The sequence below is a fragment of the Medicago sativa genome, chromosome 5, assembly GCF_051527215.1.
Source record: "Medicago sativa cultivar Bolivia chromosome 5, Bolivia_mono, whole genome shotgun sequence".
Taxonomy (NCBI): Eukaryota; Viridiplantae; Streptophyta; class Magnoliopsida; order Fabales; family Fabaceae; genus Medicago; species Medicago sativa.
Window position 1 is genome coordinate 13,985,886 of NC_140753.1, and position 23,856 is coordinate 14,009,741.

General features: G+C 34.1%; 3 protein-coding genes across 3 annotated transcripts; all 3 read left to right on the plus strand.

Moving 5' to 3' along the window:
* Positions 1 to 379: 379 nt before the first annotated feature.
* Positions 380 to 13,776, plus strand: LOC146920295 (uncharacterized). Its single transcript, XM_085713697.1, has 10 exons — positions 380 to 470; positions 589 to 1,986; positions 2,103 to 2,421; positions 3,382 to 3,466; positions 4,904 to 4,960; positions 6,276 to 6,335; positions 6,421 to 6,642; positions 8,843 to 10,321; positions 11,554 to 11,631; positions 13,428 to 13,776. The coding sequence occupies exons 1-10, from the start codon at positions 419 to 421 to the stop codon at positions 13,758 to 13,760; spliced, it is 4,083 nt and encodes a 1,360-aa protein (XP_085569823.1). The 5' UTR covers positions 380 to 418; the 3' UTR covers positions 13,761 to 13,776.
* On the plus strand, positions 13,428 to 16,800 carry LOC146920296 (seed linoleate 9S-lipoxygenase-like). Its single transcript, XM_085713698.1, has 4 exons — positions 13,428 to 14,108; positions 14,995 to 15,296; positions 15,450 to 15,713; positions 15,877 to 16,800. The coding sequence occupies exons 1-4, from the start codon at positions 14,085 to 14,087 to the stop codon at positions 16,628 to 16,630; spliced, it is 1,344 nt and encodes a 447-aa protein (XP_085569824.1). The 5' UTR covers positions 13,428 to 14,084; the 3' UTR covers positions 16,631 to 16,800.
* Positions 16,801 to 21,245: 4,445 nt separating this feature from the next.
* Positions 21,246 to 22,991, plus strand: LOC146920297 (FBD-associated F-box protein At3g52670-like). Its single transcript, XM_085710721.1, has 3 exons — positions 21,246 to 22,217; positions 22,308 to 22,481; positions 22,579 to 22,991. Exons 1-3 carry the CDS (start codon positions 21,459 to 21,461, stop codon positions 22,843 to 22,845), a joined length of 1,200 nt encoding a protein of 399 aa, XP_085566847.1. The 5' UTR covers positions 21,246 to 21,458; the 3' UTR covers positions 22,846 to 22,991.
* The last annotated feature ends 865 nt before the right edge of the window (positions 22,992 to 23,856 follow it).

The window sequence follows — 23,856 nt, forward strand, 5'->3', positions numbered from 1 at the left end:
TTTAACTAAAAAGTTTCATGAAATCCATTCCTTGAAAGAATCCATCAAAATCTTAGATTTTTGAATACCAGCGGACATTTTATAAGTTCTAAGAAATCCTAATTGAATACCAACAGATTTCGTTGTATTGTAAAAAAAAGTCTTGATTGTCTTAATTAAATACCACAAGATTTATTTATATTTTATAAAAGTCTTGATTGAATACCACAAGACTTTTTTATAATTAAAAAGTCTTTTAAAATCTCTTGAAATCTCAATCCAATACACCCCCTTAATAAATAAGAGATGAAGGCACGCTTTTTTTGTTTGAGTTTAATAAATAAATATATGAATAAACAGTCTAAAAAAAAAAAAACACAACAAAATCGCAAATGGCAAAAGCAGGAACAAACTGAAATCGCAAACCTGAACAAAGAGAATGAAGCAAGAAACGGCAACACCAGAATCGCAAATCGCAAGCAGGATGAGAAGTAAGTAATTGATTTGTGTAAAAAAGATAAGATTCAAATTTCTGAATTTTCAAGTCTGTAACGGAGTCCGTAACGGCGATTTTCCTGTGATATTTGTAAACAATTGATATGTCTACAGGTTCAAATACTGAGTCGGCCGAAACTGGGGTTGCTGCGAATCAGAATGCAGTTTCTACTAGTGACGGCTGTGAAAGGAGTTTGAAACCTGTGGAAGATAAAGAGGAAGAGGAAGAAGAAGATGCAGACTTTAATCCTTTGTTTTTAAAGGAAACACTTTCGTATGCTTCATCAAGTTTGAGTTCTGAAGGTGATGGATTGGATCATAATGTTGTAGATAGTGGGCCATCTATGGATATAGATTTGGAAAAGATAACGAGTAATGAGCAAATCTGTAGTGCACTAGATTCTGAACATGGCGAGGAGGAAATTGTTTTAGAAGCGGCAGGTATGTTATCTCAATTGGAGATTGATAAGGAGAAGAAGAATGACTTGATTAGTGATGGTTTTAGGATAGAAGAAATAAGCAACACAATGAAACCCCAAAGCCCAGTGATAGACATAGATAATGAGGATGCTATTTGTATGCGTACTAGAGCTCGTTATTCGCTTGAAGGTTTCAGTCTTGATGAGCTTGAGACCTTTCTTCAAGAGACCGATGATGAAGATGATGTTCAAAATGTTGATGATGAAGAAGAGTATAAAAAATTTCTAGCAGCTGTATTACAGGGTGGAGAAGGAGATGGTCATTCATCTCATGAAAATGAAAACCTTGATGATGATGATGATGCAGACTTTGAGCTAGAGCTTCAGGAGTTGCTGGACAATGATGCTGATGAGAATGCAGCGGTAGAAACCCGAAACGAGTGTGATGGTGCTGGACGACGTCCAAAGACTAGACAAAATAATCGCCGGAAGAGCTCTTCCCAAAGTGAGAGAAAAACATTCGGACAGGTTAACAGGCCACTGCGGCCCATTTTGCCTTGTTGGCTTAATGGACAACTTGTTTCAGGGAATGGTTTGATGCCTGAAGCTACTCGCAGCATTCAATCTTCTGCTTCAAGAAATGGTCTTGTTAATGGCTTTACTCCCCAACAGATTGGTCAGCTGTATAGTTTGATGCATGAACATGTACAACTGCTTATTCAGGTATTTTCGCTGTCGGTTCTTGAGCCTTCACACAAACAGGTAGCTTCTCAAGTTCAGAGTATGCTTTTTGAGATGCTTCACAAACGGGATGCAGTATTAGCTTCAACAAGAACACCATATCCTGCTGTTTGCTTTACTCCATCTGTCCCAGGCCAGTCCCACACAGGATCTACTTCTATCCAAGATGCAATGAGCGTGCGGATTCCTCAATCCCATCAGACCTCTTCTGAAGGTTTGCATGGGCAAAGAAGTTGTTTTCAAGATGCTGACGGTTCTTTCTGGTTTCCTATTGTAAGAGGACCTGTGCTATCCATGTTAGATGTTGCTCCTCTTAATTTACTAAGAGGATATGTAAATGACATTAATTCTGGTAGGTGCTGTTATTTATTTAAAGTTTTTTTTCATGCCTTGCCATTCTATACGGGTTCATAATATTGACTTTTATGGTTTAATTACTCAAGCATTGGTTTGAAATTCCTTTTACAGCTGCCCGAGAGTTTCGAAAGCGATTCATTGAATCTGGTTTTGATCAAGTTATTGAAAAGGAACCTCTATTTCCTTTTTCTTCATCTGTTGTTGGAGCCAATAGTACAGTCTCATCTTCACCTGATAAAAAACAAACTAAGAAAACTTTAGCTGTCATGCTTGTTGAAAGTTCCAAAAAGCAGTCAATTGCTTTGGTGCCAAAGGAAGTTGCGAGCACAACTCAAAGATTTTTGGCCTTTTTTAATCCAGCATTATTCCCACACAAGCCACCCCTGGCAGCATCTGTAAATAGGACACTTTTCACTGATTCAGAGGACGAGTAAGTTGCATTCCTCCTCTTTGCGCTAGTCAACTATATTAAATGATTTACTGTGAAAAAGCTAGATCTTGATTCTGTTCTTTTCTCACTCAATAATGCAAAGGTTTGTACAAATATTTGTATACATGAGAGATGTAATCTAAATAGGAATGTAATCCTTTGTATACATGAGAGATGTAATCTAAATAGGAATGTAATCCTGTCATGATTCTAACCAACAAATCTTATAATAATCGACATCAATTTCTCAGCACTTCCCCTCAACTTCATACCCCCTAAAACCTTATCAAAACACGTTTTCATACCCTCAAAATGGAAGGTATGAAAATGTTTTTTTTTACTGGTAAGAAGTGGGTCGAGTTCTTTTAGATGCTTAACACTAATGTTGGAGCTTTCGCTTTCACCTATAAAGGCTTAGGTGAAATAGATGCAAGATTGGTTTTTATTCTCTTATAAGTTCCCCTTTTCAACCATTCCTTCTGTCAGTTAATAAACTTTTCTAATAAATATGTTTTCCATTTTTCATTTCTTAGGATCTGTGTGTTTATTGCTAGGCTAGAAATTTATATACTATGTTTTACACATACTTAGGCCGACATCATGTGTTCCCAAGGTTTATCTCCGTACTTCTAACTTTCTATTTATTGCCACTCTTGAGTCTTGACTCTGCAATTGGCTATTTCATCCACAAAAAGCATTGCACTGTGGTATTTTCATTTTTGGAATAATAAAAATGTCCTGCGGACAGCCATTTCCTAAATGCCAGCAATGCTCCCATTAATATCGCGGCCAACATTTTCTGTCGTGCAAAATCCACTTTTGCTCTACCATTACACCATATGACCACTTAATAAAAGCATTGTGTGTCTGCATTTTCTGCATTTTTATCTATTACAATTGTATTCCCATTGCTCAAGACAAGCTCGCGGTGTTTACAAAGACCTATATATTTTATTGCAGATTACTAGCCTTGGGGATATTGGAATATAATACAGATTGGGAAGCAATTAAACAAAGATTTCTTCCCAGCAAGTCTAGGCATCAGGTGACTATTATTGTTGACTAAATTTTATGACAACTTCTTTTGAATGTAATACAATGGATTGACTCTTTTCTTGCATATAAATGTATGTTATTTCTTGTTGTATGCTTCTTTGAGGTTTTTTCTCTAATTTGTGAGCATTCTCATGTTTAGAGACTAATGTATGGCTCGATCGCATTCATTATTATACAAAATTGTAATATAACAAGTATTTCAAAACTTCCAGCGGTCAGTGGAATAATGAATATGCTGGTTCCTTGATACACTAATTCAACCATATTTAAATTAGTGATATTTAATGTATGTATTTTGAATATTTTATGGTCTATAAAATATTAGTTTTAAGTAATAAGGAAACATAAATATTATAAGAAATCAAGTTAGATAAAAATGCAAATTAACATAAAATGCCCATCTTATATGTCTTTGTTTAATTGCTCCCGCTTCCTCGCATCTGCGCTCGTCAAGCCAACTTTGCTTTTTGGGAGGTTAAACTGCGGTTGAAGCGGACATTTCGAAATGACAGCATTGAAGATTTATATATTATTATACGGTCACGGTTATCCCGGACTGCGTTCCGGAAAAAGTGGCCTAAAACTCAATAAGAGACTAAATAATGAAAATTTGCACATCAACCTCATATGCGAGCCTTTGTAACTTGGCATCAGGCTTGTACTGATTTTATTTTTGGCTGAATTTTTTTTACAAAAAAGGTTAAAATATACAACAACTTTTAAAAAAATAAATAAAATACTTCTTCGTCTTAGGTTTTCCACTGGTTCCTATCAATTTAGTGATTAACCGGATTTTGGGTTGTACAAATCAGACCCCATACAAATAGTATTCACTAATTTCCAATCAAATCAGCTTATCTGGTCTCGTTTTTTAAAATATGTTTGAAATGGCTAAATGGGTTGCATGAGTTATTGGTTACTTGAATTAAACTTTTTGTGTCGTACTTGGATGGCTATACACTAATAAAAGGCAGGGTAGGCTTACATTTGTTGCTCAATTCCATTTGCTGTAAATCTATTTTTTACATGATTCGGCTGCCTAGTGGTGAGATTCCTTTAAAACTTAGCAACGTATACACTGCCTGAACACCCTCCCCCCAAAGTAAAAATGTAAAGAAAGAGCAAAAGTAAATGAGTTAATATGCAACAAGTTTCTTGGCTCTAGGATATTCATTAGTAAATAGTAAGCGCAGTAAGACTGTGCTTACAGATTTGGAAAGTTGGTTTTAATAATTGTCTTATATGGGTATAATATACTATGTTATTCATTAATTGGCCAACACACTTTTAGTTGTGCAAATAATTGTCCTATATACTAGCTTTTGAATTGAAATAAAATATTTAGTTGAATAATTAGTACAGCAATTTCATTGTGGTGGTCAATTTTGTTGCTTATCTAATATGGCACTGAATGGTCTGGTTACAGATTTTTGTCAGACAGAAAAATCGTTGCTCTTCAAAGTCATCAGAGAACCCAATAAAGGTAAACACACATGCTTAATCCATATATAATCAAATACAAGCTGTTTCTGACCAGTTAAATCTTTGCTATATCTGTTTCATCATCAATGGTAAAGCAATAATTTCCTTTGGAAGAGACTGCATATCCATTTCTTAGCAATTGTGCAAGACTAAGAAGATTTAGATATATTTTTGCAATGTAAAGAACATCAGTGGCAATTTTCACAACATCGTATTTTTACAGCAATTGTCCCATTTTGCTTGCTCAAATTCACCATTTCCTAGCTTAACTTTTGGTTGAGCTGATCTGTCCGTGGATGTAAAAATTACAAACCATTATCAATAGTATATTTCACCATAATCATATTCTTATTCTTCTCCTTTTATCTAAAACCCCGTGCCTTCACAGTTTTCACCATTAAACATTGAAATTGCAACTGGATAAATGCTCAAAGTAGATATATTTGCACCACAACTTCCTAAAAAATAAATCGCTCAACCTCAGTGTATTTAGCTCTAAAAGAAATAAGAACATTGCTTCATAGCCATAGAAGTTTGGCTTTTTTGCACCAATTTTAGGTCACAAGGGGAGCCTAAAATATTTGGTAGATCCTCATGTTGGGCTAAGAGTGTCCATACAAATGGTTTTGACAAGACGTGCCACCAGACTTCCACATTGCCAAGGAGACTTTTGATACAAGGAGTCAATCACCTTTATTTATCATCGACTCTAGTACCACTGTTCAAAATAAAATTGAAATAGTGGGAGATTAAACTTGAAGAAGGAAATTGCACTTTATTTCATAGAAGAGAATTACTAGGTATAAGCTACAATCAACGTGAACTTCTTTGAAAATCTGAACTGCCATCAAATTTTTTAGCTAACTGAAAACAGATAAAAATGCATGGACAAAGTCAATTATGTTAACACCTAGACCAAGATCCAAAACCAACTTGCTTCAGAAAAGAAATCTATGGTTAAATACTTCAAATTTGTATCACTCAAATGATGATGTATTATAATCATGGATGGAAAATCACAAATTGGAATTCCAGTTGGCTGGATAGCAAATTGAATTTTTGCTCATTTTTCATAGTATTACATGGTTGATCATTTTAAGTAACAATTATCAACAGTTAAAGCCAAAATAGAGCATCATGTACCCAAAGTATATACATCTGAAGTCTGAACTCAACTAATTTGAGATTCGATTCACAGGCTTGTCCTTCAATGTTTTTTATTGAAAAAGAACCTAGATAAAACGAACTGCAGAACTGAATATAAGATTTAATTAATTGATTCTTTACACTATTTACCTGATTTTTTCTCCATACAGGCAGTTCGAAGAATGAAAACCTCCCCATTGACTGAAGAGGAGATAGCATGCATTGATGAGGTAATTTATTCTAGAGCAATTTGGATTTAAAAATTTTCTGGAATATCGCACATAAGTTCGCTAATGTGTGACAAAAAATTAACAGGGACTTAAGCATTATAAATCTGATTGGATGTCGGTATGGCAATATATTGTTCCACACAGAGATCCATTCTTGCTTCCACGCCAATGGCGAGTTGCTCTTGGGACTCAAAAGTCTTACAAGGTAGGTGAAGGAAAAAAGGAGAAGCGGAGATTGTACGAGTCTGAAAGAAGAAAGTCGAAAGCTACTGAGACAGAATGTGGGCAACCTAGGTCTGATAAAGAGGTTTGTCACCGTCTGAAGCTAAGAAACTTGCGTTTGAATTTACCTCTCAGGTCCTACCTGCATATGAAATGTCAGTATAGTCATCTTAAATGTAGTTTTTGTTAACTGCCAGAATGGCTTAGGACAAATAACATACAAATGCACAATATACAATTTAGTCTACCTTTATGCAGTCTTGGTTCATACGTACATGCAGCATAAGTATATAACAAATTGTAATCATCACGATTTTATGTTAGTGTGCTTGTAAATGTACCAATATATATATATATATATATATATATATATATATATATATATATATATATATATAGGGAGTGTTTCAAATGAGAGGAATTTTTAAATGAGAGGGTGAGAGGATGAAACATCAGCCTTTAGATTAAATAGACGGTTTAGATTAGATTTTAACTTATACAAATCACGTGACTCTCTTTTTCATTCTCTCTCCCACGTTAACTATGACTCTCACTCTTCCATCGCCTCTTCTGGGTGAAAGGACCTTCTCTCTCAATTTCCTACCTCACCCTCTCTTCTCCTTGCAACAAACAGAATCAGTGAAAATTTGTTCACCGTTGCAATAACCTTCTTGTTCTTAAATCTCAATTTTATTGTCCTTGTCATCTCTTCAACTCTACTCCCAGATTCTCTTAAATCTCTACAATTCTACACATCACTTCTCATAGCAGAAATCTATCTCGCCATCTTCTTCTCTTCCCGCCGCCATGAACGCAACCGGTAAAGACGAAAAAGTTGTTTGCCGTCGCCGATTTTTGAACAATCCCTAACTGATGGGTTTTTGTAATTAATCTTTGCAGTGTTGATTTAAATTAACGTTGCTACTGTCTATGAAATAGATTACTACCAGTGCTTAGTTCAGATCAAGAAGTTTGATTGAAATTGTATAAGATTACTGCCAGCTGCATAATTTGATATCTGAACATTTGAAATGCTGAAAATTTAACCAATAAAACTAAATAAGCCTCTTCAAAGGACAATTGACATTGCTACTGCATAATCAGATTCTTTCCAAATTAAACCGTATTGAGATGGGACTTTGGGAATATTCACATTAGCTAGTTCAATTGCAAAAACTGGACAGTTATGCATCAGAGCGTGCACATTACCTAGCTTAACTCGATACCAGTACTGATGGTGTAATTATATGGATATTTTATAAGGCTTTTAAAGTTTTGTATCAGTAACATTTTATAAGACTTTGATAGTTAGATAAGTCAATGCTTTGATAGTTTTGTATCAGTACTAGTATAACAGTAACAAATTTTGCATTATTAATATTCCTGTTAAAAGCCTTTCATAGTTAAGTAATTTAAATTGCCCTTTTATAAGGCTTTTGTATCAGTAACATAGTTTGGTTAATATTCATGTTATAAGGCTTTTATAAGTCTTTGACAATCAAGTCAAGATTTGTTACCATTCCCACCTATTAAGATATTCTAGTACAAGTCTTTACCATGCTCTTCCAACAACGAATTAATTACACACCATACTCTTCATAACCTGTTAAATTTTTCCCCAAAATAACCCTTCATGATCAACCTCCAATTTTTATTACTTCATAACCAGACTGTTAAAATAAAATTCAAGATTTCATTAAAAAGAACACCATAAAATTTTGATCTTTCAGATGCAAACAAAGAAGGATGGGTATTTCTGGGAACCCTAATTTGCAATGGTACCAGAGTAAACAAGAAGGAAACGAATAAAGAGAGTATGGTTGGGGGTCCTCCACAGAGATTGAGAGAGAAGAGAGTGTGAGGTAGGAAATTGAGAGAGAAGCTCGTTTCCGCCAGAAGAGGAGAGATGGAAGAGTGAGAGTCATAGTTAACGTGGGAGAGAGGATGAAAAAGAGAGTCACGTGATTTGTATTAAGTTAAAATCTAATCTAAACCGTCTATTTAATCTAAAGGCTGATGTTTCATCCTCTCACCTCTCATTTAAAAAGTCCTCTCATTTGAAACACTCCCTATATATATATATATATATATATATATATATATATATATGTATATGACACATGTTCACATTTGCACTGGCTAGTTCATCGATCATTGCAGTGGACAATGAACCTATGGCTCAGTCTGAGTGCATAGGTCATCTGGGCTTTTATATTTGTTTTTAAGGATTGGAATTATCAGATTTTGGATTTACTGTTGTGAGCTTTCTTTGGAACTTAATGCAGGATTGTGAGGCCGAAATTGCAGATGGCATGGATCATTCAGATGTTCCTTATGTCCACCAGGCATTTCTGGCAGATTGGAGACCAGACACGTCTATTCTTAATCATTCAGAACACATTTCCTCGGCATCTGTAGAAGTAAATCTTGGCCATGAATCAATTTCACAAGATAGTCAGCTTTATAGAGGAATTAACAACTATGGTTTAAGTGGAAATGTTCAACATCAGAATGGTAATCAGCCCGTATTTCCATCCGTATATAAGCCTCCCCTGCCTTTTCACTCTACATCTGATTTTAGGAGTGGCATGAAAGGTGCTCCCAGTGCAACTATTCCTAAAAACCCATTTTTGGGTGCGACCTCTAGCTCCAAGTACTGTTTTCGGCCATATCGGTCTCGGAGGCCAAATAGCGCTCACTTAGTAAAATTAGCACCGGGCTTGCCTCCTGTAAATCTTCCTCCATCTGTTCGTGTAGTTTCTCAGACTGCTTTTAAAGGTTTCGAGACTGGAACATCAAAGATTCATCCTTGTCAAGACGGTGCTACTGATGTTAGAAAAGATAATTCTGCGTCTCAAACTCCTCATGGTGAGAAAATTGGAATTGATCATCGTGCTAAACGTGCAAGACCTATGCCAAAAGACAGCGGGGTACATTCTCAATTAGAAAGTTCTGAAACTGTTGAAGGCAGATCTATTGTGGCAGAGAAATCCACTTACGCTGATCTCCAAATGCATCCTCTTCTGTTCCAGGTCACTGAAGTGGGTAACACACCTTATTATCCATTTAAATTTAATTCTGATCCTTCTAGTTCCTTCAGCTTCTTCTCAGGAAGACAGCCGCAATTAAATCTGAGTCTGTTCAGTAGTTCACAGCAACAAGGGCACGTTGATAGTGCTAACAAGTCATTGCAGTCAAAGAATTCCTCATTAAGGTTAGGAGGCATTGATTTTCACCCACTTCTGCAGAAATCTAATGATACACAAGCGCCAACTGGTTCGGATGCTATTCCGGCCGAGCCACTTGTTAATAGTGGTGTGCCTGATACAACTAATACATCTTCTGGTCTTTATGACAAATCCAATGAACTTGACTTGGAGATTCATCTAAGTTCTGTATCAGAATGTGAGAAATCTATGAAAAGTAGACAGCTAAAGGAACATGTTCCTATAGAGTCTCAGCAAATCATAGCTAGTAGTGCAACAGAAATGAATGCTCCATATTGTCAGCAGGGTGGTAGAATTCCTTCACCGAGCGGCTGCAAACTTGCTTCAAGTGCCCCTTTAATCGTTCCTGATGATAACATTACTAGATATGATGATGTTGGTGACCAGTCTCATCCTGAGATAGTGATGGAGCAAGAAGAGTTAAGCGATTCCGAGGAAGATATTGAAGAACATGTTGAGTTTGAGTGTGAGGAGATGGCTGATTCGGAGGGAGAGGATGGTTCGGGATGTGAACAAGCTTCTGAGGTTCAAAATAAGGTAGCTTTATTTTTTTTTGCATTTAGTTTTAGATTTTAATTGTGCGTGTCTTTGTGTGTGCTATATATGTTACAAATTTCAATATTGAGGGGAAATGCATTTTACAAATTTCAATAATGTGGAGAAATAACAAATCTTCTCTTATACAATACAGTTTTTTTTTTTTTTTTTTTTTGTTTTTAACTTCAATCTTCTCTTATTTAGTTTTTAGGGTTAATAGTGCTTTTCCCACCTGTAAAATAGGCCATTTCCGGTTTACCCCCCTAATAAATTTTCGGTTTGGAATTCGTCCTTGTAAAAAAAAAAAACAAAAAAAATCTGGAATACCGCCCTGCCCTAATAGGCCATTTTAAAACGAAAATTCTGGAAAAAATAATCTGAAAATGGCCAATTAAGGAGGTATTCTGGAACTTTTTTTTAAAAGGACTGATTCCAAACCAATAATTTCTTAGGGGGGTAAACCGGAAATAACCTATTTTACGGGGGGGGGGGGGGGGGGGGGGGAGCACTATTAGCCCTAGTTTTTATGTTGAACCATGAACTTTTAATTTTCATTCGGTTTTCAGCATGTACTTTACTATGTGGTCCTCTCTGCTTACCATAAAAACTTTACTTTCTTGTCTTGAGTTTAATTATTTAACATGAAAATTCGTAAGTACACTTTTTGTTTGAGCCTTGCAATGAGATGGCATACATCTATATTGAGACTGCCCTGTCCATGTCTTTCCAAGTTTGACTCTGTTATTTGTTTGTCCTGTACGCATGCTACATTGGATGGTAATTAATTTATCAGTCTGTCAATGCCAGCATGATAATTCTTTACTTTAGCAGACAAATTTGAATTCATGTTATTCTTGTGAGGTTCTCAGCTCTTCAATGCCATGTTTAAACTCAAAATGCCCATATATAATTCATTTGTTACACATGCAAATCCAGCTTCCTTTATGCAAAGTTGCAAATTTTCTAATTTCAACTTTTGCTCCATGCTTTAATTCATATGTTTTTCATCAATCTATTAACTATTTGTTTCTGTTGCTTCTGGTTCATGACCATCTGCTGCCAACCTTATTCTGTTGAATAACCTTTATGCTGGGTGATGGTTGTTCATTTTTCTTTGCTTTATAGTCTTGTACCATTCAGCACCTCATTCTTCTTTGGTGCTGGTTCATATTCTTAGTTTTAAAAATATTTTTTTTTTCTTCCTTATACCCTTGATTTTAATTTTGTTTTAGTTTGAGTGTGAGGAGATGTCTGATTCTGAGGAAGAGGATGGTTCAGGCTGCGAACAAGCTCCCGAGGTTCCAAATGAGGTAGTTGCCTTATCTTTTTCACTAAGTTTTGTTTTAATCGTTTGTGTTTGTGTGTATATTACAAATTTAATATTGAGGGAAGATACATTTTACAAAATTCAATAATCGTAAGAGATAGTATATTTTTTCTCTTATATAGATTTATATTTTTTGATGTTTTCTTCAAACATAAATCTTACAAATGCAAAACTGTATTTTTGTAAACCAAATTTTATGTTGAGCCACCGATTATTAATTTTCAATGTGGGTTTTCATCAGATGTTTAATGATGTGTTGCGTTTCTTACTACTTACTATGAAAATTCTCTTCTTTGTAATGATTTTTGTGTTGGGATATAAGAAAATATCTTGTTATTATGTCAGTATGTTTGCTAAATGGTGGAGCTCAGTTTATTGTTTTCTATTTATTTTTTATTTGCTAGACAATGCATTATTTTCTTGTAACAAGCTTAGTAAACCTTAGCTTGAGGGAGAGTATTAGAATAACAACAACAACCAAGCATTATCCCACTAAGTGGGGTCGGCTACATGGATCAAACGACGCCATAATATTCTATCATATATCATATTTCTATCCAACTCATTAATCTTAAGATTTTTCTTAATAGTTTCTCTTTATAGTTTTTATAGGTCTATAAGAAAATAAAATATCTTTTAATATATTGATATTATTTCAAAATATCTTAGTTTATCTCTTAGGATTAGTTTCTTATCTCAAAGTTTCTTAGATTATCTCTTAGGACTGGTTTCCATATCTTAGTTTTATCTTGATTTATTTATTAATTAGGACGAAGAGACTTGTATCACTATATATTAAGGATAATATTCAGTCTTTTGTATAAAGTTAGTATCCAGTTATTATTTTTCATCTAATACCCATAACTTCAACAAGTTTAATTATTTAACATAAAAAGTAAAAAAAAAAATTAGCCCTGCAATAAGAGGGCATATATGATATTATCTATTTTGAGACCGCCCTTTCCATATCTTTCCACGGTTGACTATGTTATTTGTTTGTCCCTTGTGACTCCTTACCTTAATTGGGTGGTAATTAGTATATAAGTCAGTCAGTGGCAACATAATAATTCTTTACTTGAGCAGGACATTTGAAAATAATGTTATCCTGGTAGGTTCTCAGCTTTAAATTCTGAGCCATGCTTAGACTTGAAATGCCCAGATAATTAAGTTTTTACACTTACACATGTAATTACATCTTCCTTAGAAAAATCTTTCTAGTTTCGACTTTTGCCTCATGCTTTAATAGATATCTTATTCTGTTGACTAAACTTTATGCTAGGTGGTGGTTGGTTATTTCTCTATGTTTAGAGTCTTGAACCATTTAACTCCCACATTGGAGGTCCTTTAAGTTATTTAATTGTAACAAATTGGTCCTTTAAATTTTTTTCATGCCACTTAGGTCCTTTAAGTTAATTAATTGTAACCAGCTAGTCCTTTAAGTATTTTTCTTAACACTTAGGTCCTTTAAGTTATTTAATTGAAACTTTTAGGCCCAGAATAACTTACATTTATAAGATCTGAAATCCCCTAAATCGTTACGGTTAAATAACTTAAAGGACCTAATTGTACGGAAAAAATTTAAAGGACCAACTTATTACAATTAATTAACTTAGAAAGGTCCTAAGTGGTACGAAAAAAACTTAAAGGACCAATTTCTTACAATTAAATAACTTAAAAGGACTTCTATTATAATTTAGCCTTTTTTGTTTATACTCTTGAGCAGTTTTTCAAAATATATTTCCTTCCATTATAACCTTCCTTTTAACTTTGTTTTGTTAGGAGGTCCCAATAGCCAATTCTGATATTCAACGTGATTCTTGTCTTCCTACAACTGATGCTATGCCAAATATGACTTTGATTAGTAAGGAAATGGATGACAAAAGTAATTCGTCGTGGCTAAGTTTAGACTCAAGTAGATTCAAAAATCTTGTACCATCAAAGGCTGTGCTTCAGCAGGTAACAACTGGTGAAGATTCTGCGTCCAAAAACTTCTCAATTGGTAAAGCAGTCATGGGGTCCGAAGACATTGTACAATCGCCAAGCATAGATCCTCGTGTGTGTAGACCACGAAAACCCAGGAAGCGTCGTAGCGAATTGAATGCAAATAAATGATTGACCGTTGAAAAAATCAAACCATGATGGTAATGGTGAAAGATAGTTTATTGAAATTTTCTGGCAAGTCGTGTGCAAATTGGATTCAATGTTATTGAGTTCAGGACATGGTGGTAGTGATCAAGACTTTTGATTGATGCACCATGCTACCATCTGAATTCTGAACTAACTGGATTTTTTGTTGCTGCTGATGTTGTTGTTCGTCCTTGTTGTCGTCGCCATCATCTAATATTATTGCAATTGCTGGACGGCAGTTAATCAGAGGTCAGTTGCTACAAGATAAAGAAAATCGACAACAATTTTTCCCCTTCCCTTTGTCCTTTGATGGAGCTCCTTCATATTTTCAAGGTAATCTGAATAATTTAAACTTTAGATTTGTATAGTTACTGGCAAGGGTTCAAGTGATGTGTTTTGTCTTTGTAAATATGTTGAGAGATCATGGCCAAAATTGATCTTCACTGGGTCATGTTCACTGGACAACATTTTTAAAAAAAAAATTAGTTCCTTGTGGAATTATTCAATTGTATAGAACTTCGTCCGCTAATTTTGACCTCCCAATAAATAATGTCCAAAGAAGTGCCATAAACTTATCCATTGGATCTTTGCTCATGCTTTTGCTGTAATTATTTTTGTTCAGGCTGGAACCTCCAATATTTAATTCACCCATTAACCATTTATTGTATCTGAAATATCAAGTTGGGAATGTCTATGATATTATTTTAAGCTCTTGTAATGTTTTAACCGATAAGGTGTTTAACTTATAAATATCTTTGCATCATTACCTGCAAGAGAACTTGAGTTTGTATATTTGAATACAACTTGTGTTAATGGATATCACATATATTTAATCACAATTTGGATAGGTAATGTATATATCTATATTTGAACACTTGAAAATTGTAGTTAATTGTGTTCTAGTGAATGAATGTTTAATTATGACTCCTTGTTATATTCATTAATTATCAACTGGAAGTTGTTAATTACATATTTAAACCATGTTTTTTTGATAAAACATATTTAAACCATGTTAACTAGTATCTAGATATTGCTGTGTATGGTGATCAAACTAGTATATTAAAAAAAGAACATTTGGAGATTAATCTAGGTGGGCTCACAGTAGAAAAGGTAATGATATAAATATAAAACATGTTTCTCATAAAAGTCATTATTAATTGGGTTATGAATTATTTCAATTTATGAAAAGTAAGTGATTGAAATTATACTTGTGGAACAGGCACTTAATGGTCAAAGATTATTCATCTTAGATTACCATGATGCATTCATGTCATTTTTGGAGAAGATAAACAAAAATGCCAAAGCTTATGCAACTAGGACAATCCTTTTCTTAAAAGATGATGGAACTTTGAAGCCAGTGGCCATAGAATTGAGTTTACCACATCCAAATGGTGTTAAGTATGGTGCTGAAAGCGAAATCATATTGCCTGCAGACCAAGGTGTTGACAGTACAATTTGGCTATTGGCCAAGGCTCATGTAATTGTAAATGATTCATGCTACCATCAACTCATGAGCCACTGGTATGTCCCCTACTAACTAAATCTACCACTCACTCTCGTTAATAATTTCTTCTTAATATGTGTGAAATGACCTAATAAGAATTTGTTGAACAAAGTGAGTAATAAGTTTAGTATATATGCAATTGTATAATACTATTTTTCAATGTGTATTAGGTTGAATACTCAGGCAGTGGTTGAGCCATTCATCATAGCAACAAACAGACATCTTAGTGTGCTTCACCCTATTAATAAGTTGCTATATCCCCTTTTCCGTGACACAATAAATATCAATGGACTTGCTCGAAATGCTCTCATTAATGCTGATGGAATCATAGAGGAAACATTTTTACCTGGGCCAAATTCTGTTGAGATGTCTTCAGCAGCATACAAGAACTGGGTTTTCACTGATCAAGCATTACCAGCTGATCTTATCAAGAGGTAATTTGCCACCATCTAATTTCGAAGCATATTGAAATTATGCTATGCTAGTGTTGGAAATATGTTGTTCTCTACCAATCTAGAGGCCAATTTAAAAAATTGGTCGCTAAATTGATAACAAATTATTAACTGTTATTGATAACAAATTGTTTGCTTGATATAGAGGATTAGCAGTTGAGGATCCATCTTCGCCACATGGCCTTCGTCTTGTGATCGAGGACTACCCTTACGCAGTTGATGGACTCGAGATATGGGATGCTATTAAGTCATGGGTCCAAGACTATGTCTCCTTGTATTATCCAACTGATGAAGCAGTACAAAAAGACACTGAATTACAAACTTGGTGGAAGGAAGTTGTAGAAGAAGGTCATGGTGACTTGAAAGACAAGCCATGGTGGCCTAAGATGCAAAATATTCAAGATTTAATCCAATCATGTTCCATTGTCATATGGACCGCCTCTGCTCTTCATGCCGCTGTTAATTTTGGACAATATCCTTATGGAGGTTATATTCTAAACCGTCCGACACTTAGTAGACGATGGATCCCTGAGAAAGGAACTCCAAATTATGATGAGATGGTGAAAAACCCTCAAAAGGCATATTTGAGAACAATTACACCAAAATATCAAACCCTAATTGATCTTTCTGTGATTGAAATATTGTCTAGACATGCTTCTGATGAAATCTACCTTGGAGAGAGGGATGTTAAGTTTTGGACATCTGATTCAAGGGCATTACAAGCCTTTCAAAAGTTTGGAAGTAAACTGGCCAAAATTGAAGGAAAAATCACAGAAAGAAACAATGATTCCGATTTGAAAAATCGAACTGGGCCGGTGCAATTGCCCTACACTTTGCTTCATCGTTCTAGTGAAGATGGATTAACCTTTAGAGGAATTCCCAACAGTATCTCTATTTGATTTTTTTTTTTTTTAAAGAGAGTATTTCTATTTGATTTTAAATTTTGTGTTTGTGTTTTTAATATGATTTGCATTTGTGCTTTATAATAATATCCCTATGGTGCTTGTGGGATAATTATTTTGTATTGTTGTATTTGGGAGCTCCAATTCATTCCCATATAATTTATTAGTGTTTTCTTGTACCAAAAAAAAAAAAAAATATTAGTGTTTCCACTTACTATATTGTATATTGAATTTAATTTATTGTCACAATAATATGTTTTCTACGTTGTAGTATATCCCCTCCGTCCCTTTTTATAGAATATTTTACGGAAAAGGTTCTGTCGTTCTTAAATATAATAGCTTCTACAGATTTTTAGATCCATTTATTACTTTTTTTTTTAAATATATCTCTTATTAATACTATCAATTTGTTTTTGCATATTAAAAAATAACATTAAATATATTTATAACCAATGGTAATTTAGTAATAGAGACATGCAACTTTTGTATATTACCCGTGCTTTTTGTTAGAACATCCTATAAAAAAAAGGATGGAGGGAGTACATGGAGGGAGTACATAAGTATAATTGCTATTTAATGATCAAATTTATGAATATGAAAGAATAAATTTTGATTAAAGACTTCTTCAAAAAATTTGATTAAAGATTTAATTTGGTCTCTCAAACTTTGGACGCGACCCAATTCAGTCTAGACAAAAAATATTATCTAAATTAATCTCTCACATTTTTATACATGGAACACATTCCTTTTACCCTCTGTCTTTATTATATCATTGTAATGTTTTCTATTAATCTCAAATACACTTTACTTCAGGTGTTGTCTCTTCTACTAAAAGATTCCATTGTGAATGCTTATTTTAATCAAAAGATATGTAGGTTTCTGTTTGATGGAATTTAAATCCATATTGTATATGTTTTGTAGGAATTTTTAAATCCATGTGAGACCAGAGACCTACCGCATCGAGTAATCTATTCGGGGTGGCAAGATACTCTTAAGCCCAGTGCATTTTGCACGCCTCAGTCAATAATCGATAAGTTTTATATTTTCTATTTATTTGATGAAGAGTCATACACATTTGTGCTATTATTTCTTTTATTTATTAGTTTATAATAATTCTATGTTCTAATTTTTCCTACATGTGTCGCCAGCTTGATGCTGATATATTCCTTTGTTGGATGTCTAAATTGTTGATTAGAGGGAAAAAAAAAAAAATCACTATGTAAGCAGAGGCGTGGTTATCTCAAGTGGATCCTCTTTGATCTATGCATACATTTTTTAAGGGTGTGCTCTAGTATTATGTATACATATATTATCGAGATATGTTTGTGTTAATGTAAGTTTAGTTCTAAAACAAACATATCTTGTGAAAAATGAGTGCTTAAGTTTAACGAAACGTAAATAGATAAATTTATCAGAACTTTGTTATGATTTTAAATGAGACTCTCAAAAGTGAACAGCGAGATTAGAACTTTTGGATTAATCGATCTTTCGTTAGATACTAAGTTTCAAAAAAAATTAAGTCAAATTGTTGTTTTATTTTATTTTTGACAAAATGTCAAATTGTTTATGGAAAACAACTTTTATTATATAAGACATCTTTAAAATGAAGCTGTTGAACAATTCTTTTTCGGCGTTCTGTCGTGCTTATAAAATATTCCAAATGTGGATATTCATTCAAATGCATTGCAGGAACAAATCTCAGAGCATGTGAATCTGAGAACAACAGCTAATTGGTTGAATTTGTTTTCGTGTGAAACATTTACATTATTTTACAATGATAAATAGTAAATAAATGGGATATTATATTAAAACATTAAAATATTTTTGTGTTATGCAAAGCAATACAACTTTTACAGCTAATCTGCCATATCCAAATATATAATGAGAACATGTAGATTCCCATAACATAATCATTCCATAATATTCCTTTTAAAAAATAAAAATAAAAACTATTTGCATGCGTACAAAAATACTATAGTCTATAAGACTCGAAGCGCAGTACAACTACTCCAGTCTTTTTTTAGAGATACTCTCTCCCATCCTTTATTATAAAAGGAAAGAAAAAAAATATTGAAATCAATCCAATTGTTGATTAGTTTTTTCTTCAACAAATCTAAATGGAATATATTATCAAGAACAAAACATTCTAACATAAGGTGTATCTAGATAGAACACTAAAAGTATTACAGGCAATTACAAATCCGAAACAAATTAAAGGATAAAGTCACTAGCTATGATAACCAAAAGCAAAATTAACATTTTTTCAATCTTGCCACCAGCATGAGAGGAGCTTTATTTTATCCAAAAGATGATGCATTGAGTCTTCCTTGTGGTTGAAGATACTATTATTACTTTCTTTTAAAATCACTCAAACATAAGAGAACCATGTTTCCTTCAAAAAAAAAAAAAAAAAAAGAGAACCAAGTTAAATGCATAAAAGATCGTCGAAATTTTGAATATCCATTCTATTGACTAAACTAAATAAAGTGTTCTCATAAACAAAACGGATTAACCGAAGAAATGTCAATCCAATGACGAACAAGGTGCCAGATACAACGGAAATAATGATAGCTCAAGAATAGATGACGTGTCGATTCAACAACACCACATCCACCCACACAATGCGATTCTTGTAGAATGATACCCCGTCTAAATAAGTTATCCTTAGTGGGAATCCAATTCTGGAGGAGACGCCAAATAAATAAAGACACCTTCAAAGAAATTTCCTTATATCAAATAAAATATTATAAGTATGAAAGAGCATGCAGTTCAATATTAATGAAAAATTGATAAGCGCCACCAGCTGAATAACCAGTTACAAGGTCTAATCGCCAATGCCACGAAAGTCATTGAATATCCGTGAAAGTCTGCTACTGGAACGAGGTGAGTAGCTTAATAGATAACCGGAGATAAAATAAAAATATATTTAGACCACCTGTTAGTTAATGGATACATAGGCGTAGGCATGGCAACAAAACCCATACCCGTGGTTACCCACCCGAACCAGACCCAATTTGACATGTTTTCCCCATTTTGACTGGGTTTGGGTATGGGTTTGGGTTTTCCCCGATTTCAAAACACGGGTATGGGACGGGTAACGGGTATATAGGTACCCACCCCGAACCCATACCCAAACCCGTCCCAAATGCAGCAAACTATTTTATGTTGATATGCCATGTTATTTTGTTTGATAATTGTCGTGTTATAAAAGCTACCATTGATATTTAAAGGAGCAACTAAATCAATCGGTCTAAAAAATGTTAAAGTGAACATATTGTTGGATAATGCATTACAATATTTCACTAGGGGTTGCAAAAAAAACTTATATTTTTTATTAAAAAATATTATTCAATGCGGGGACGGGGATGGGGCGGGGATACCCGAACCCGTTGGGGACGGGGATGGAGTTCAATTTCTCATCCCCGTTGGGTATAGGTAGGGTAACGGGTAAGTATATGAGAATCGGATATGAGGATGGGGAATATAAAACCCGTCCCCACCCCGCGCCATTGTCATGCCTACATAGGCGTAGATAATGGTATTTGAAACCACATATATCCATTCATGTTAGTAAATTATTAAAATATTATGTTAACTAAACGTAAATGTTACCTAAATAATAATAAAACTCTAATCTAATTTCCTAGTTCGTGTTTATTTTTTTAATTAATAGTTTTGCAGTCAAAGTTTCGGTGCAACATATTATTATTTTTTATATGTTAAGACTCTTTTTTTTTTGTTGTCAAGTAGCCTAGCGGCTGGAGAAATTCACCTTAAAGGTGAAATAGTGAGGTGTCCGGGGTTCGAACCCCAGCCCCTACATACATAATGCATTATCCCTTACCAAGTGAGCTAAGCTCACGAGGACAAGACTCTTTTTTCTTTAGTTAAAAAAGAAGGAAGAAATTCAACATAATTTCAAAAAATAATTTTTATATGTAAAATATTTTTCAAAAACAGTTGATATACACGAATATCTGCAACTACACATGAATACCACAAAAATTACAGTATCCCGTGTAGAGAAGATATCCACACGGTATGAGGTGGACACATATATTATTTTTATCCATCAAGACGAGTAGTGATGGCTATCTATGTGCATCGATAATTATTGTGATCCCTATAGCTAAAAGAAAAATGTAATATGAGTTGAAAATAATAAAATAAAATGAATACATAAAATGAACAGCATCCTGTCAAAAAATTAAAATGAGATGAATATATAAAAAATAAACTATATATTGTAAAAAACAAAATAACCATATGAAATATATTTGATATATATTCAAAAGTACTACAGTATAAATTACTCAAATAAGGTTAGTTCTTAAACATTTTTAATATTACTCTAATGACTTGAGGTTATATTTAAATTTTGGAGTATAAATTAGAATGGAGTAGAATTGGTAAACAAAAAAGTATGGAGTATAATTGAATCAAATATGCTACTTAATTTTGAGTTTGGATTTTGGAAATAATAAAATAATTTATTGTTGCAAAAAGAGTTTATTTGTAACTATGGGGTTAAACTAGAAATTTTCAGCTTTATAACTGGACCCAGCCAAGTTTAGGCAATCTCGGAAGTTCAAAGCCCTTTTATTTATTTATCTATCTATTTATTTAATTACAGAAACAAAAACCCTAACCCTGTTATGTTAGGGTTTATCTCTTTAATCCTAATTGCGTGTCCAGTAAGTAACATGGTTTTTCTCTTCACAACAATATACCTATATCACCAATTTTCCTCTCCACTTCAACCAAACCTTCTTATTCTATTTCCTCTTCAATTTTCTTCTTCACAGCAACTTCCTCTAATCAATAGATGGAAAACATTCTTCATCAACCACCACCTCCTGCCACAGAAAGGCCACGGCTGTCATTGTCGACGACGATGGACGACTTACCTGATGAAATAGTAACTCACATTCTCTCTTTTCTCCCACTCAAATATGCTTTCAGAACTACCATTCTCTCGAAAAGGTGGGTCCCATTATGCCACTCACTCTCAGTTCTTGACTTCCACGATAACAATGTGGAGAACGCAGACGACTTCCATCGATTAATCAACGCAGTCATGATCTCCCCACACAATCACCACCTACCCCTTAAATCTTTTTATCTTAAGTGTTATCATTCCAAACAGACTACCGGTTTTAGTTTTCATAAATGGGTGGAAGCGGCTAAACAACGTTGCGTCAAGGATCTCCGTTTAATGTTAGGATTAGGCTTCCCCCCTTTGCCGCCTACCATTTTCTCCTCTTGCAAAACACTTGTGGTTCTTCATTTGTGGAGTTTACGTTTAGCCACTATGACTGATTGTTCTGTTCATCTTCCTTTACTTAAGACCCTCGATCTGATGAATGTTCGTTTTGATGATATAGAGGATTTAAATAAACTTATCTATGGGTGTCCCATATTAGAGAATTTGACAATTTCATATGTGAAAGCAGCAAATTCCAGCAGTGTTACAGTGGGAATAGGGTACTCTAAACCCCTATCCAAGTTGATGAAAGCTAGTATTCATTTATTCGAAGTTCCACTCAGAGCAGTTTCTAATGTCCAACATCTAAGTTTATTCGAGGTAATAAGATATATCATATGATGCATCCTCTTTTATTATACATCTATGTTATTGCTTAACAAGCTTTTATTTGATTTTGTTCCTGTGCAGATGGGGAAAACTGATCCCATTGAAGAAATCAATTCATATTATACTGGCATTCCCGTGTTTGAAAACTTAACCGTACTTCGACTATATTGGTTTTTTCATGTCCTTTTTGACTGGGATGATGTAATGAAAATGCTCCAAAGTTGTCCCAAACTTCAAGATATTACCATTTCAAAGGTAATTTGTTTGTCACGTCCGTAGATAGTGTTAATTGTTTTTGTTTATTCTTCTCTTTAACCGTTTTGACATATCCTATTTTATTTCTGATTGACAGTGCACAAGTGATTTCAAAACCAAAGTGGATTGGAAATACCCATATCATGTTCCTGAATGTGTTTCATCTCATTTAACAACATGTAACATTTTACACTATCAAGATGTGGAACCTGATTTTCGATTTGCAAGGTATATTTTTCAGAATGCGAGACTTCTACAGGATATGAAAATTTACCCTATATCTTATAGACCCAAACACGAACTTTATGAAGATTTATCCTCCTGCCCAAGGATCTCTCCCACATGCAAGTTGTCATTAATTTGAATATTGGACCTCTAATTATACAAATAAATGGTCTTCTAATTATAAGTGGGTTAATAGTTATGCTTAGCATTTTCTGTAACCAAATTGCTTGAATAGAACAATTTGTGGCTGTTATATATAATGTCCATACTTGCATTTATGATATTGAATATTGAACTTATTTTGCAAAGAGCCGTTACTTCTACTTCCGTAGTTAGTTCTAGAAAACCTTTCTCTACCTCCAAAATTCTGCCTTCTTTGGTTGCGGTCTATTCTCCTTTGCACAAATCCCTTATTTGTCGGATTTGCTGGAGCTTTACCTTTCACACATTTGAGTTTCATATGACTCCAAGAATACTTGCTAATCATTCAGCGTCATTGTTTTAGCATCTTTTGGCTCTTGGCTACTACGGCATAATCGAACTGCCTTGTAAGTGTGCGTGCAATTTTTTTCCCTGACTTACGTTTCTGGTATATTGTCACTGTTATTCTTTGTTCATTGACCAACTTAATAATTTTTTAAAAATAAATCATTTTCATGAAATTAGTAGCTCAAACTGTCCGTTAAATTGGATCCGTTCCTCCTTGTTTTGAGCATAACTTCCCATGCTTTCTTGGCTGTTGTAGTATGAATTTTTTTCTACCTGTTTTTTTTTTTTTAAATCAACCTTCGATTTTTCTACTTCTGTTGGTTCAGCAAAATCTTAGTTTAAACATAGGTTAATTATTGATTAGACTTGCTGAAGTTGGGTTATTCATGCGCTTGAAATTGCAGTCAGCTTAGTTCAACCAGGCTCCTGATACCAATTGCAGTCGGTTCTATTTCTATTTAACATCTACTCTGCAATGGCCTGATTTCAATTAAAATGTTCCTGCAACTTTCTTCTCAAAGTTAGAGGCATGTAGAATGCTTTTGGTTCGTTCGCATGTGTTGATGTTGTACCTCATACCTGGTTGAGTGACACCATTGGGAACATGGCTATCAATGTAATGAAATAACCCTTGCATCTTTGATCATAGGCTAAAAAACCT

Bases quoted from the DNA above. Each gene is read 5' to 3' on its own strand.
- LOC146920296 (XM_085713698.1), top strand. From the start codon at position 14,085: ATGGAGCTCCTTCATATTTTCAAG. The intron at 14,109-14,994 runs GTAATCTGAATA...CTTGTGGAACAG, and splicing joins AGCTCCTTCATATTTTCAAG to GCACTTAATGGTCAAAGATT. The intron at 15,714-15,876 runs GTAATTTGCCAC...TGCTTGATATAG, and splicing joins CCAGCTGATCTTATCAAGAG to AGGATTAGCAGTTGAGGATC.
- LOC146920297 (XM_085710721.1), top strand. From the start codon at position 21,459: ATGGAAAACATTCTTCATCAACCACCACCTCCTGCCACAGAAAGGCCA. The intron at 22,218-22,307 runs GTAATAAGATAT...GTTCCTGTGCAG, and splicing joins AACATCTAAGTTTATTCGAG to ATGGGGAAAACTGATCCCAT. The intron at 22,482-22,578 runs GTAATTTGTTTG...TCTGATTGACAG, and splicing joins AAGATATTACCATTTCAAAG to TGCACAAGTGATTTCAAAAC.
- LOC146920295 (XM_085713697.1), top strand. From the start codon at position 419: ATGAAGCAAGAAACGGCAACACCAGAATCGCAAATCGCAAGCAGGATG. The intron at 471-588 runs GTAAGTAATTGA...ATATGTCTACAG, and splicing joins AATCGCAAGCAGGATGAGAA to GTTCAAATACTGAGTCGGCC. The intron at 1,987-2,102 runs GTAGGTGCTGTT...TTCCTTTTACAG, and splicing joins TGTAAATGACATTAATTCTG to CTGCCCGAGAGTTTCGAAAG.